The following is a 16,349-nucleotide window of genomic DNA, read 5'->3' as shown; positions in this document are numbered from 1 at the left end:
GCTTTTTATTTTACTAAAAATTCTGAGGGGTCTCAATTCCCTTCTTTCAACCTCTTTATCTTCATTGGTCAACTCTGTTCTCTCCAGCTCTCTCATTGTCTCTCTAAAGTGCTGTTTTTCCATAGTTTTTGTAAATTCTTTCCTGCCCTCTCCATTTTACCGTACATCATTTTCAAAGGTCAATAATGTCTTTAAGGTAGCCAAATCTTATGGCATTTTCTCTCTGCTGAGTAAAAATTGCATAAAATTTATGAGGTACACTTAAATGAGTTTTGGCAAAAATACGAACACCAATAATATATAGAATATTTCCTACCATCCAGTAATTTCCTCACATTCCCTTCTTATAAGTGCTGGGGATCGAACCCAGGGCTTTGTGCTTGCAAGGCAAGCACTCTACGGACTGAGCTATCTCCCCAGCCCCCTACAAATTCTTTTGCTTGTATTGTTTTAGTTAACTCATATATATATGTATATATATATATATTCATTCATATATACATACTTTTTTTCAGATTCATCTTATGGTGCTTTTATCAATAGCTCATTTTTTTTTTTTTTTTTATCTCAAGTGGCATTTTATTGCTTGAATGTGCCTCAAAGCATTTGATTTTTCTTCTGTTTATGCACATTTGGGTTATTTTTAGTTTGGGGCTGTAATGAATTAAGCTATCAAACATTCTTATCCAAGTCTTTTTGTGAATTTATGTTTACTTCTCATTTTAATCACTAAGAGTGGAATTATAGAATCAAAAGGTAAAAGGGTAGGTATTATGATACTTTTGAAAGATTTGCCAATGTTTTAGTAAAGTGGTTATGCCTTTTTACATTCTAATCAGGATTTTAAAAATTGTATCCATTCTTCTGGGTGTGAAGTAAAGTCTCATCATAGTTTCAGTTTGCATTTTTTGATGTCTAATGATTTAAGCACCTTTTGATGATCTTGTTCACTATCTTCTTTTGTGAAATATTTTGTTCATTAAAAATATTTGTGTCGTGTCTTAGAATTGAGTTGTAAGAGTTCTTTAATGTATTTGGGATACCAGTACATTGACAAGTTCATATACTGCAGGTATTTTCTTCTAATCTGCAGTTTATCTTTTAATTTTCCTAATGGTAACTTTTGATGAACTGAAATTTTGAACTTTGATGATGACAATTTATAATTTTTTTTTTCTTTCATGATTAGTGCTCTTGGTGAGTCTTTTAAAAGAAATCTTTTCCTCTCCCAAAGTTTTCAGATAGTATTCCATCTTCTGTTTTTCAAGGATTGTAGTTTTAATTTTCATTTGAATGAATCTTGAATGAACCCATCTTCATTTGAACCCATCTTGAATGAATGTTTGTATATGTATGGTGGGAAGCAGTGGTTAAAGTTCATTCAGTTTCTAGAACCCTTTGTTCAAAGACTACCTCTTAGTCTAATTGCTTTGGCACCTTCGTCAAAAACCTAATGATCATTTATGGGTCATTTGGACTTTGTTCCATTGATTTATTTTTCTATCTATTAGTCCATTTGGGATGCTCTAACAACATACTATAAACTGGGTAGCTCGTATACAAGAGTTCATTCCTTACAGTTCTAGAAGCTAGGCAGTCGAGTTCAAGGAGATGGCAGAATAAAATAAAAATTTAACTAATTTAATTTTAATTTTAATTCCATAAAAACTTGTGATATACCTCAAGTACAATATCTGCCATATTAGACTCAGATTTCCTTAATATTCATCTATCTATCTTTCTTTCTTTCTTTCTTTCTTTCTTTCTTTCTTTCTTTCTTTCTTTCTTTCTTTTACTGGGAATTGAACCTAGGGGTGCTTTCCTACTGAGTCATATCCCTAGCCCTTTTGTTGTTTGTTTTAAGACAAGGTCTTACTAAGTTGCTTAGGACCTTGTTAAGTTGCTGAGGTTGGCCTTGAATTGGGGATCATTGGGATCCTCCTGCCTCAGCCTCTAGAGCCTCTGGGATTACAGGTGTGCAGTACTGTGCCTAGTTCTCCAGTTTATTTTTTATCTTCACTTTCTGGTTCTAATATTTCTTTCGAAACTGTAATATCCAGAAGAGCAGGATTTGTGGATTGATTCATTTTTCTGTATTCCAGAACAATAAATTAATACTCACATCTGCTTGGTACTGGATATGTCTTTATTATATTGATCTATAATTATATCTGTTTATACCTATATCTTTTCTATCCATCCACATGTATGTACATGTCTTTCCTTGTCCTCTGGCTTCCTTTTTGATACAGCCAATGTATATGTGTAAAGACTGAAAACAGAATTTTATTGTTTTAAATCTAGATATTTATTACATAACATACTTATGACATAGTCATCTGATTATAAAAAATCTTTAAAAATTAAATTTCAGTAAAGACATTTTTTGCTAAAATGATTTACAGTAGATGCAAATGCTTGACTAAAGTAAACCTCAAATGAGATACATAAAATAACTGACACATGGCTTCTGATGAGTTGTGCCTATACTGTGGATTCTCTTATTGTGAACTTCATTTTTTTTTTTTTTTAGATTAAAAAGTCTTACACATCTGAGTGTAAACTGCAATGAGCTAGCCAGCATTCCTATAGAACTTTGTTTCCTTAAGGATCTTTGTGAACTTCAACTTAACTACAATCAACTCACTTGCATACCTGAAGAGATTAAGTTCTTGAAGAAGCTCCAGAAGTTTCTTCTGGTCAGGAACTACATCGAAGTTTTGCCAGAGGTAAGCAAAACACGGAGCCTCATCTTTTTGTTTTGTTTAAGTGAGAATTATATGTTTTATCCGTAACCCTCTATATAGAATGAATTACAGGTTCATTTTGATTTTGAAATATGTGCTGGATGTCTTCCATTTTTCCTCTTTATCTGTCGTCAATTCTTTACAACCTGCCCTGTGCCTGGACAATTTATTTTTTATAGGCATCCATTGTCCTCTGGCTTCTTTGTGGATATGGCCAATGATATCCATTAGCAGGGAATGAAAGGGCATAAGGAGAGAGAGTACCAGATGCCATTACCATGGCACCCTCTTTGGCAGGGTGGACTGGGTGCATATCTTCCTGGAAGACTGTAACTCCTGTCAGGTGGTCCTCTCATAAACCATGTATACCGCCCTTTGCCTTTTTAGAGGTAGAGTAGTGCTTCTAGCTTCATGGGTTTAGGGAGCCACTTTTCTTAGTTTGGAGAAACCTTAGCTTCCTTAAAACTAGTCTAAATTTTATAAATGGTGCCTTTACTAAACTATCCTCAGATTTCCCAATTTGAGAGTTCTTTTCTACAGGAACATTTACCTTCCTTCCTCATGAAAATTAGAAACAATTTGACAGGGAATGCATGCTGTAAAGTAACTCAAGGAATAAAAAAATAACTGATTAGTCATGTATATAAGTGGAAAATACCTACCATTTCATTTTTCATTTACAAGAATATGACTTAAAATTTTTATTTATACTATAAAATGATGTGACAATATGGTGGTAGGCTATATATGAGTATCTTTCAAAAATTTTATTCTTCAGTTTCTTAAAAATTCCAATTTCTGTAAACATGTAAAACAAATGTTAAAATTATAAAATCAACCTATGAAAAATAAATTTTTATTTGAGGGAAAAATCAATAAAAGCAGTCAAGCATGATCATATGAAGGATTTTTTTTTTTTTTTTTTTTTTTAGTGTTCATAACAGCTCTATGACAGCACTTCTTATAATCACCAGTAGAAAAAGGAACAGGAACAATTGTAACTTGGATACAGTATAGAAAGGACAGAAAAAGGGGTCATGCCCATACCTATCTGATTTAAACATCTGTCCTCTTATTGCAATTTTATAAATCCCAAGAAGTATAAGTTTTTAAAATTAAAATGATAATTAGTCCTATCACGAACTTACATCTAAATAATGCCTTGGATAATTTGTATCTTTGGACATTTAATTTGATTCAATCTATCATTGTTTTCTTTTGCTTGCATTATAAATGATAAGGTATTACCAAAATACTTTGTTTAGATAAAGAACAACTTATGAATCATTTCTTGTACATTATAAATGATGTATATATCTGCACACAGTCATGAATGTGCACTTTTATGTATGTTTTTAACCACTTTCCTAGTAGGTCAGGCACTTAAAGAAGTTTGAAGGATAGGCACATGATCCTCTGAGAAAATGATGGACTTAGGACTTAAAAAATGTGTTCAGAAGAAAAAACCTTTACCACTTTTATTTGTCGTTGAAGTCAAAGAACAATCTCTTTGTATTTGAGTTTGTATATTAGTAAGCAGAAGAGTTGAAAGAGACAGCATATGTTATATACTTTGGTCTTTAGAGAGAAAAATATTCTATTTGCTTTCCAGAACTGGCTTTCATAAAACAGATTTTATAGGTGAAATTAGATAATTAAACAATCATAATTCAGAGAAATATGTTTGAATCGCACTACTTAAATGTAGACTGCTACTTCTTGTGGCGTTAGAAGTAGGGCAGCTAGTTCATAAGGCAACAATGGCAATAGAATTTGAAAACTCCAAAAAAAGAATTTCAGAGTTCATAAACAAAGATAGATAATTAGGAACTAAAATAAGAGTGATCGACACAAGATCTAATATATCTTTCTCCTAACCATTCTTCAAAGGGTACAAGTCTTGTGTATTCTTTTGAGAACATATGTTTTCAAAGATGCTGTCATAAGCTGAATGTTTGTGCCCCTCCAAAATTCATATGTTGAAACCCTAACCTACAATACTATATGATACTAGCAAGTGGGGATTTGGGAAGTGATTAGGTCATGAGGGTGGACCCTCATAAATGGGATTATTGCCCTTATAAAAGAGGGCTCAGAGGGCTCTCTAGCTCTCTTCCCACCATGTGAGGATCTGAGAAGTTAGCAGTTTGCAACTCACGAGAGGATATGCTGGAATCCTGACCTTTGACTTACATCTTCTAGAAATGTGAGAAATAAATTTCTGTTGTTCATAGGCTTCCCAGCCTGTGATACTTTGTCATAACAACCCAATTTAGACAAGTGTATTAACCCCTTCTTGGAGAGTTACAAAATGTATTACTATATTAAAAGTATTGAGAAGTCCTGCAGTAAAGCTGCTTAACTTTGTTAATGTAGAATTTCCTGAATTTAACTTAGATTTCCCACCTGATAACAGTATTCCATGGAATATGCCTTTGGGACATTGGACAAATGACAATTGTTTAAAAATTTAAGAATGTAATTCATATGTTTTTATTCGTCATAATGAATACTATAAATACTATCTTTTAACTCAGTGATTATTATGTAGCTGGCATTAAATATGTGGTTACTTTTTTCTTCCTAGCATCAATTTATGATTCTTCTCATAATGGTATCATCATTTAGCTTTGTGAAATCCCCTTTTCCCCAATCACTCTGTGAGGTTTGCTTAGTGTTGACCTGTCCCATGGGTCAGGTCAGGTCCACTTAATCACAATATTCTATCCCACTGGACATAGTGACTTGGTCAATGGTAGGCATCTGACTTAAGCTACACCAATGAGAAGGAACTTTGCTGGACTCATGGGAAGTAAATGCATTCTTTGTCTTGGGATTGGTGAACTGGGAGAATGCAAGCTCAGATCTGCTAGTATCTATTTTGCCATTTTTTTAGGAGACTCTGACTTTTATGTGTTATCACAAAAGAAAGAGACAGTGGCACTAGTGAATACTTAGAACCAGCTGTATACAATGTCAACATTTAAAAATTTTTCTTTTTCCTCAATTTACCCATTTGTTGGTTTGGGTTGGGTTTCTATTCACTTGCAATCTAAAGAATTCCAAGAAACTAATACATATGACATGCATAAAAGACTTTTCACAATCTGACTTCTTTCCTCAGTCCTTTTTGCTTACTGTTTTTTGGTCAAACTAAATGCCCTATGGTTCTATCCTAGGGACTCTTTTCCCTTAATGGAAGACTCTCTATTGCAAAGATATCACAGAATCTCAGATTAAACTTTATTTCTTCTGGAAAGACTTGTCTTATCTCATAATACCAAATGCCCTATTATTTTTCCTCATATTTCTGTATTTTTAACTCTTTAGAATACTTGCCATTCACATAGCACAACTTTGTCATCACCTATTTGTGAATTTTTAATTCTTGATTAAGGAATTATGGAGGATGTGCATATGTAAAGACAAAACCAAGTCAAGAACAAAAATATCAAGAGGGATCAACAGCAGCAGTCATGAAGGGCAACAGCAAACAAATGGAAAAGAAAGTCAAGAGCCGTAGAGTTAGTACACTCAAGTGTTTCAAGTTGTTGGAAAGCCCTTTTATTTTAACTTTTAGATACAGAGGGCATATTGAGAGTTGGAAAGTCTTTGTAGCTAACACAACAACCACAGTTTCATGGCAATGGAAAGGGACTTAGGAAGAGAACTTTGTGTGAATAAATGGCAGATTTCCCTTCAAGGACCTGCTACCCTGCTGTTGAAACGGGGATGTCAGACAGCCTCAATTGTTGGCTATAAGTTGCAGAGAGCCTCCTTTCTTCTCCAAGCTCACGTTCTTCCCAGAACATCATAAATCTTGTGATTGACAGTAAGGCAGGGTTATGAATAGATGGCTTTTTCTGTCTGATGGAGAACAGTTTGGACGGCAATACCTACTAGAGCTCTCTACACGTTGAATGGAGGTTATTGTGTTGATGACCTACCTCAATTTTTCCATTTGCCAATTCTACTTATTGACCCTGCCTTTTATAGGGTTGGGTCCCTAAAAAACACCTGGTACCCCAAACTCCATCAACATCTGCTTTCAGGGAATGAAACCTGTGATAAGATCAAAGAGATAGACAGTTGTCACAACTAAAGAGACATACCATTCTCCAGGAAGAGATTGGTTATTAAAATAACAGGGTCATTTCAGAATTTTCTTGATAAGTGGTTGAAATCATTTAGTAAATTATACCCATATTTTTCAATTGATAAAAAAGCTTCTGATGTTTTAGTTTAAAAAATAATCCTACTTATCCTTTGCTTATTAGTAGAAATACTAGAACTTGGATGCACCATAACAACAAGGTGGTTACTATGGCAATGCACAGTCACATTGGGTGTATAGATACAGTGTCAGATTTTATTTCCTTTGTAAGAAAAGGGTTTTGTATGCCCAGTGCTAACCAAAAGAAATATTCATAATGCATTTTTGGTGGCATTATCAATAGAGAAAACATTCCAGGATTGTTTTGTTTCTCAGATTCTTTCTGTTTTAATAATAACTGACTATTGAGTGCTCACCACGTTAGGTCCTTTAGTAAGCACTCAAGCAACTCATTTAGTCTATGCAACAGCTACTTGAAGTAAGGATTTCTATTAGCATTTCCATTTTAGAAATGAAGAAGTCATACTTAGAAAATTTCCCACAGTTACACTTATTTACCATCAGAGGTTATATCTGAACCTAGAAATAGTCTAACTCATAATATGTTGTGTTGCTCTGGAGTGGTCAGAAAAACTGGAGAATTCAAAGTTCTTTTGCATCCCATAGGGATCTTCTTAGGGAAGGTATACTGAGGAATTGATCAAGCAATTGGAAAAGATACTTTCATCATGTTTGAGATTAAATTCTTATGATTTTAGATATTAGATTTTAAAACATTTCTCTCTTGTTTTCTGACACAGGGAATTTGTAATCTTAAAAAGCTAAGCATCCTAGACATAGCTGGAAATAATATTCAGATATTTCCACCAAGAGTAAGTAGAATCAACTTCTATTATAATTGAAAATAATTTTGTTTATGCTATTGGGAATAGAAAAATATGGGCAGCTGGTAAAAGCTGCAGTAACTGGAACCTTGCAGTATACAAATGACTCAAAGATTTGCTTTGTTCTAGAACTTCAAAACCTGTTCTTTCTGATTCTTTGTGGTCTGTGCCTGCTGAACTTATTTGAACAAAATGAACTCTGATTGCTATTGTAAATATTTTAATATATCAGTTATGATTAATTTTTTTGGTTATTACACTGCTTTTGATCACCTGGATTTTTTTGAAAATACTACTTTCCAGGGCATAATTTTTTATCCCTTGTAATTAGTCCAAAAGTGACACTTTTGTTAGTTGTTTTAAGTCATTCATTTTTTTCCTTTTGGAAGTGAATTTTGAACTTGTTTTATTTTAATAACTGAGAAACACTTGGTAACTTTGAACTTCTGGGATAGAGAAATGCCAGTTTTTCATATTTTATTTTTTTTTCTTTTTGTATCTGAGTGAACATACTTGAACATTCAAGGTGACAATCAGAAGTCCATTAATCCAGAGAGTGCTCCATAAATAACTGTTGATCCACTAATTATTTTTTCTGATTGCTTGACTACAAATTGAGATTTCAGTCTTTTTCACCTGTGAGAAAATTATTTTATATTGAGGTGATTCAAATATGAAAAAATGAGTTGGAAATATGTGCTTTTTATTGTGATGTGTATGTTTGTACATATATGCACACATACTTATAAAAACCTAATATTTACTGTTTAAACTGTCTTAAATGTATAGTCTGTGACATGAAGTACTTTCCCCAACTGGAATTCTGTGTCCATTGGACAGTCCCCATTCCCTTTGTGTAGGACCTGTTTCAGAAGCCTTTATGCATATTTTAAAATAATTGTCTTTTAAAAATATCTCCCCCTTCTCTGGCGGCCACCTCTACTTTCTGTGTCTATGAATTTGACTACCCTACGCATTGCATGTAAATGTAGTCATATGACCCTTGCCCTTTTGTAAATTATTTCATTTTTCATTATTTCATTATTTCAAAATGTCTCTAAAGTCCCTCCATGCTGTAACATATCAGAATTTCCTTCCTTTTTGAGACTGAATAACATTCAATCACATGAATGTAGGTACCATGATTTGTTTTCATTCATCAGTGGATGGACACCTGGGTTGTTTCTACCTTTAGGCTATTGTGACTAAAGCATCTGTGTACATAGGCATACAAATATTGGTTGTCGTTTCTACTTTCAATCCCTCTGTGTATATACTCAGAAGTAGTATTACTAATCATAATTCCATGTTGAATTTTTTAAGGTTTTATTACATTGCTTCCAAAACTTACAGTTTTGAATATGTAGTAACAATTGGATGTTGTTAATGTTGACCTGGTAAATCTCACATGCTTTGATTCATCCTGTGGTCTTAATTCAACTCTCCGTACCTGTGATGCCTCCCTGACTTCCAAAGGAGCCTTGTGGTGCCATTCTCCCATGGTGCCACTGCAGTTTGGATCACACGATGGAGTGAGTCTTTATAAATCTGTCTTCAATTAGACTGTATGCTTCAAAAAGAAGAATACATTTTTAAAAGCTTTTATCCTAGAAGAATCTTGAATATCAGCTCAACATATATTTCTAAAAGAATAATCTAAATAATTTTCCTTAACTATATTGTGTTCGCCTTAGTAGTGCTATTAATTGTTTGTTCTTCAAAGTGATTCTGTAGTCACAATTTTGATAAAACACCATGAGTTAGGTTCCAATAATTTAGATAATTAGGTCAGTTTTGCCTTTAGAGCACCTCTTCCAGAAATTTTAATAAGCACTCTAAAATGAGATAGTCTTTGAACTTATCCAAGCTTTGGTGCAAAAATAATTTGCTTCAAAATATTCTAAATGATTTTTCTTTTATAAAAAGTAATAATTTTCTTCAAATTATTTTGGACCAACTGGTGCAAAATAATTTTCTCACATTCGATAGATGGAGTTACTAATGGGACATATGACAAGTACAGAGAATAAATGACTGTAACCCATGATTATCAGTGAAAGAGAAGTTTCAAAGGAACAGTAATGAACTTTAAAAACACGGACTTTTTTTTTGTTTAAATTTCAGAATAGTATAGAAATGAAGAACATGAACTTTGGAATCATACCTACATAGGTTTAAAGGCCTAATATCTTATTTGCTGAATTTATAATCTTAAACAAATTGCTTAATTTCTGAGTTGCTGTTTCCTCATCTATTACATGGGTATATTAAACCACTAACCTCACAGGTAATTAAATCAGATAATGTTTATAAAGCATCTTGTAAATAGTGTCTACAGAAGGGAAACATTATTATAAATTGCATATAAAATATATACCAATACTTAAATATGAATCAGTAATATATAATTAGAGCAATCATTCACTATCTACTGATGATAATAGGAAGCATTAACCTTGTAAAATACAATTCAGACTTGTTTTTACTATAAAAATATCCAAACATACATAAAAACAGCAAGAAGAGTGAAGTGAAAATCTATGTGGCCATTATTTTGAAACATTCTTTAATTCCAAGACTTGAAACTGTCTTCTGCAGAATTATCTTTACATGGTTTATTTTGTTGCATTACAATTACTCCCTCTTAAAAAGACAGATCTTTACTTAAGAGTGTTTAACAATTTTATGACCTAAAATTTGGTGTGCCACTTGGAAAATGCAGTTATTTCACAGTAGTTTATTTTTTACTCACATAGTTTTTAAATATTTGAAACTGAATTTTCATCAGGACTTTTGTATAAGAATGTATATTAAGTAGAAATCTCCAACAAGAAAATGGGACATTATGAATATTTGTTCATACCTGTTGAATCAAAACACTTTCTGGATTATTTATTAAGAAAATTCTGCCCTGCATCACATAGTAAAGTAGTTGTTTTGGAATTAAATTGGTTCTTCTTTACCATGTAATCAAATCTAGGGTATCAAGACTTTAGTTTATCTCCTTTTTTTCTTTTCTTTTCTTTTTTTTTAAAGTTTTAAGTATTACATAAATTTAATGCATCTTTCTTAACATTTCAAGCAATACAAAAAATATAGAATTAAAATGAAAGTCTTCATTCCAGGATCTCTCTATGTGCATGCTTTTAGGAAAGTTTGTTAAGTCTTTAAAATATTATAATATGTGTAGGTTAGTTTCTGTTTTAGTTTTTTTGCTGCTGCAACCAAAAGACCTGACAAGAGTAATTTTAAGGAGGAGAGGTTTATTTGGGGGCTTGTGGTTTCAGAGGTCTCAGTCCATAGATGACCAACTTTATTCCTCAGGCAGAGCATCCATCATGGTGGTAGCATGTGGTGGAGGAAAGTGGCTCAGGAAAATTGCACCAAGAAGCAAATGAGCTTTTTGGGGGACACCACATATCTAACCCATAACAGTTTCATTACATTCAATTTTTTAAATAATTTTTTTTCTAAAAATGTACTATCCAAATATTCAAAAGATGTCATCTTAAAAAAAAAGCCATCTACTATTGAGAGAAGCCAAAACTTAGGTTGATTTGATATGATTTATCATTGCGCAATTTTAGTACATTCTCAATTCTTCACATAAAGTTATTTGTTATCAAATTGCTTTCTAAGACACATAAAATTGTTCACCTTAATAGTTTGCAAAGTTTCCTTGGTTCTTGGATGAACAGGTATTTTTAAGGTTTATTTTAAGATAATTATTGTCTTTCTACTCATTTAGCTTGCTTGTCTATGTCATTTAGTAAGTAGAAGTTTTCTGGAAGCTTATTATAGAAATCATTCATTCATTGTACAAAATGTAGAAAATAAATAAGAATAGAAAGAGGAAAATGCTAAGTGACTTTAAGTTTACCTCCAAGTGGTAACACTGATGTTTCCTTCAAGCATCTCATTTTCATATGTTCACTTTAAAAAATAAAATTGAAAGTATACTTCATAGAGTATGTATCTTATTATTCTAACTTAACAGTATATATTGAGCACTTTCTTTAATCAAATATTTTTCAAATATTTTATTTTTTGCCATTTTATTTTATTTTATTATTTTTTAATTTTTATTTTTAAGTTTTAAAAAAAATTAAATTCTATTGGTTCTAATTAGTTGTACATGACAGTAGAATACATTTATACATTTTGATAGCTCATATATAAATAAAGTATAATCTCATATTTCTGATTATACATATTGCAGGATCACATCAGTCATGCAGTCATACATGTACATGAGGTAATAATGTCTGTTTCATTCTACTAGCATTCCTTCCCCCATACCCCTTCCCCTTCCTTCACTCCACTCTACCTAATGTAAAGTAAATGTTCTTCCCTATCCCCCACCCCTTATTGTGAATTAGTTTCCGCATATCAGAGAAAACATTTGGCCTTTGGTTTTTTGGTTTTGGCTTATTTTGCTTAGCATGGTGTTCTCCATTTACCAGCAAATGCCATAATTTTATTCTTTTAAAAATCTGAGTAATATTCCATCATGTGTGTGTGCATGTGCATGTGTGTGTGTATATGTGTATATATATATCACATGTATATCACATTTTCTTTATCCATTCACTGTTTAACTCTTTCCTTATCATATGGTTTACTTTTTCTTACATTTAACTTATTACTGGAGTTAGATTATATTTTGAGTAAACAAACCTTTGAGAAAAGTGATCTGAAATAAAGTGTCTTTTATTTGCATCTTTCTTTGGGAGAGTAACAGTAGCAAAATGTGGCCCGAGGTGGACAGTGGATAGTCTATGGAAATACTCTCAGTTGTTTAGTTAGTACAGGGAACATTGATCCTTGGTATATTGGTATTCTGCAAAAACTATAACAAAGTACACCAACTGGGCTTAAAGTAACATGCTTCTGTTTTATTGTCTTGAAAGGATGTAACATCTTGAATTTTATTTTACTCTTTTTCAGTATGATCATCTTAGCTGATTATATCTGCAAAGACTGTTTCTAAATAAGGTCACATTCTGAGGTTCTGGTTAGACAAATTTGGGGAGTACTATTCAATCATTTGCTTTGGTAAGAATATTGAGATTTTTGTATTCTATTTAGTATCTGTGTAATAGATACAAATTTTCTATGTGAGGCTTATATAAAAATTGAATTCAACAAATATTTATTGAGTTTCTCCTCTGTGATTACCTGTCTCTCAAGTGCTGAGCTTGAAGATTCAAGAACTCCCACCTTTGTGGGACACTGGGAGGTAAGAAATATGGATGTGGCTTTGGAGGAACTTTGGGATTCATGTTGAGGAAGTCTCTGGAAATTAAAGTGGACCTTGGAGAGATCACAAGACAGAGAGAAACACAGAAATTTAACATTAGAAAAATTAGACAAACTGACATAAATTAACTTGGAGAAAGATGGGGAGTAGATAGGTGGTAATGTCATTGTAGAGTTCAAAGGGAGAAATTAACCAATTGCCCTCACAACTTTTGACAATGGGGAAAGAAAAACATAGTTATTTACTGCTGAAGAGCTTTGGACAGGGTGTCACTGGGATTTCTGGGAGGAAAGAGTTACCAGTCTTTTTCTTTGGATTCTAAAATAAGGGGTAGGAAATTTAGTCTTTGAAGAAGTTATGAGTCAGTCATTTCAACAGGGAGAAAAATGAATTACCGAGTTTTTGGTTCCTTTGAAACAATTTTTTAAAAAATCTTTTAAATACAGATTTTGTTTCTCTGGCTCCTCTTTCCCCCAGGAGCCCAGTTATTTTCCAAACTGCAATCATTTGAAGAAAAAGTTGAGCTGACAAAAGTGAGAAAAGTTTTAATGATCATCACCAGGGGGCATCGTGAGGTTTGTCTTTGATGTGAAGTTTATAACAAAATATCATGTATAAAACATTGTAAACCTAACAGAAAACTTCACATTGCAGTAACAGTCTCAGAATCCTCCACTAGAAATCTATCTAGCCACCTGAACTATTATGACCACTTTTTGGATCGAGAAATAGCATTAAAAGTTATCATTTTGGATTAATACTTTGAAATTATCTAGTAATTTGCAATTTTGCAAAAAGTTTTGCATGTTATAAAGTCTATTTATATCAGATAATCCTTTGAAGAGAGAGGTCTCATTATTACTGTTTGGAACTGAGGCTATTGAGGTTTCAGAGAAGCAGAGAAGTAGTTTGCTGAAGCAGTTACCCTCAAACTTGAGTTCACATTAGAATCCCTTGTATGGCTAATTAAAACCCAGAAGACTGGGCCCCACTCCCAGAGTTTCTGAGTCAGTAGGCTGGGAAAGCCCAAGCACTTGCATTTCTATTAAGTTCTTAGGTGATGCTGAGGCTGCAAGTCTGGGGACCACAGGTGGAGAAACACTAACCTGAATTACAGAGCTGGACCTTGCACTGAAAACTGAACTGCAAGCTCAGTGCCCTCCTGTCTTAGCACTCTGCTTTGTCTCAGGAGTGATAAGTAGGTCAGTTTCTGTTATGCTACACAAACAAATAAGACATTTTTTTTTTTTTTTTTATCTCAGTGGGAGTTTGCATTCAGAGAATTACAGTGCGTCCTTGACTAAAATGATACTCAGGGAACATTCCTTGAACGATCGAATTCTGCACTGTGAAAAATGCTTCACCTAGAAACTGAGATTTTGGTATGTGAAAACAAGGAATTGCCTACACAGTTAGAAACTGAGATTTATATGTTGCTTAATGGAATTAACTTACTCCTCTTAGCCACACTGTGAATGTATTTATTGCTCATATGCCACTGAAAAAAACTTGTAAAAAGTTTATTCATCAGAAGGTTTTTTTTTTATTGTAAACAAATGGGGTACAACTTATTTCTCTGTTTCTACATGAAGTAGAGGCATACCATTTGTGTAATCATCAGAAGGTTTTTATTTCTTTGCATGGAACTTTAATGCTAAATTTTATTTTGAAGAAATTTTGGGAAAGTCAATCTTCACCATGTTTTAAAATTTATTTTGTGGTGTTGGAATTAAACCCAAGATCTTGTACATGCCAGGCAAGTGCTCTATCACTGAAGTACATCTCCAATCCTTTTTTAAGTTTTCATTTGAAGCTACAGTCTCACTAAATTGCCCAGGCAGACTTCAAACTTGCAATCCTCCTCTCTCAGCTTCCTAAGTAGCTGGAATTATAGGCATGTGCCACCATGTCTGGCTCTGTTATGAATTTTGTCTTTATAAAGTGCCCCATTTACATTGTAGTTTCGAAATGAAACTCAGGTTTAACTGAAACATTTACATGGATACAGATCAATGTGACAGCTTATAATAGTCTTTGCTGAGAATAGACTTGAAAAATGTGCTTAAAGAGATGTAAATCACAGCCAATACTACTTTTCCACAGTTGCTGCTTTCTTTCATTTTCAAATTCATTATATTAATGTTCATTCGAATTTGTAGCTTCCCTAAACAGATTCTGTGTCAAAGTTAAGAATTTTATATCCCTAAGGTTTGCAGGAACATAGTGTTTTTGCAAGAAAAAAATACAAGGAAGAAAAGTCTCATGCAATGGTGTTGTCATGAGAAAAATTATGCTTGGACTATTTATGGGGAATAATAGTTATAGCACCTATTCCATTTCATCAACGCCCTCCCTTTTTCCTTTAAGAATTCTTTAATGTTGCCATAAATCAAATTTGAGAATAGTGAAAGCATTTTTCCCTTTTAAAGTATGAGAAACACAGGAGAAAAAAAAAATGCAATGACTTTCCCAGAAACACAAATCATTTGAAAAGTGAAGAGAAGATTTGAATTCACTGTTCCCAAACAAAAATCAATTTTGCCTAGCTTAACAGTTCACCAGTTTTGTGACCTTGGACATATAAGCCAATTCCACTATGTCTCATCTTTTTTCTTCTGTATGTTTGTGATATTAATAACACTTGTATCATACCATTGGGAAAGTGTCTGATGCAGCAGTTGGTGGTTAGCAAAAATAGAATGAGTAGATAATAAAATGAGATAAGGTATATAGACCCTTTACCAGTGTCTTGGCACAGATGTTTATTAAATGTTACCTTCATTTTAAGGATTGATCTGAGCTACCTATCACTCAACCCATCCCCAATTCAGGGTTGTATTTGCAGGATTTCAAAACGCTATGATCACCTGCGTGATTCTATTGTGCAACTCTCATTGTAAACATCGATCTCGGCTAAGGGTGTATAAGGGGAACATAGCTTTGCTAGCATGGTCTGCTTCCTGTCCTCCATGTGCTCTTCCCTGAGTAGTTGTTCCATGTTATTTTTTTTTCTGCAGACCCATTTATATTCTTCTAATCTACCTTGATTATGTAATAAACAGAACTAACAAACTGTCTCCTTTTCCCCAAGATCTTCACCTTTGATTCTCTGTTTATTTCTGTCTTATCCCTTTCATCTCTCTCTCTCTCTCTCTCTCTCTCTCTCTCTCTCTCTCTCAGCTCACTTGATTTCTTTTTCTTCCTTTTTTTTTTGGTATCAGGGATTGAACCCGGGGTGCTTAACCACTGAGTCACATCCCCAGCCCGTTATTTTGTATTTTATTTAGAGACAGTCTTGTTGAGTTGCTTAGGGCCTCACTAAGTTGCTGAGGCTGGCTTTCAAC

General features: G+C 33.3%; 1 protein-coding gene across 2 annotated transcripts in view; it reads left to right on the top strand.

The window, feature by feature from the left end:
• The window catches only part of Lrrc69 (leucine rich repeat containing 69), a 104,272-nt gene that overhangs the window by 25,365 nt on the left and 62,558 nt on the right, over nucleotides 1–16,349 (top strand). The window contains exons 4-5 of one of the 2 annotated variants that reach the window (XM_047530761.1): nucleotides 2,534–2,729; nucleotides 7,662–7,733. The exons of the other annotated variant lie outside the window; for it this stretch is intronic. Of the exons in view, the coding sequence (XP_047386717.1) occupies nucleotides 2,534–2,729; nucleotides 7,662–7,733 (268 nt within the window). The remainder of the gene's footprint in view (nucleotides 1–2,533; nucleotides 2,730–7,661; nucleotides 7,734–16,349) is intronic. 2 annotated transcript variants of the gene reach the window in all.

Source organism: Sciurus carolinensis, chromosome 1, assembly GCF_902686445.1.
Source record: "Sciurus carolinensis chromosome 1, mSciCar1.2, whole genome shotgun sequence".
NCBI lineage: Eukaryota > Metazoa > Chordata > Mammalia > Rodentia > Sciuridae > Sciurus > Sciurus carolinensis.
The sequence above is the reverse complement of the archived record's forward strand: the minus strand, read 5'-3'. Positions and strand labels throughout refer to the sequence as shown.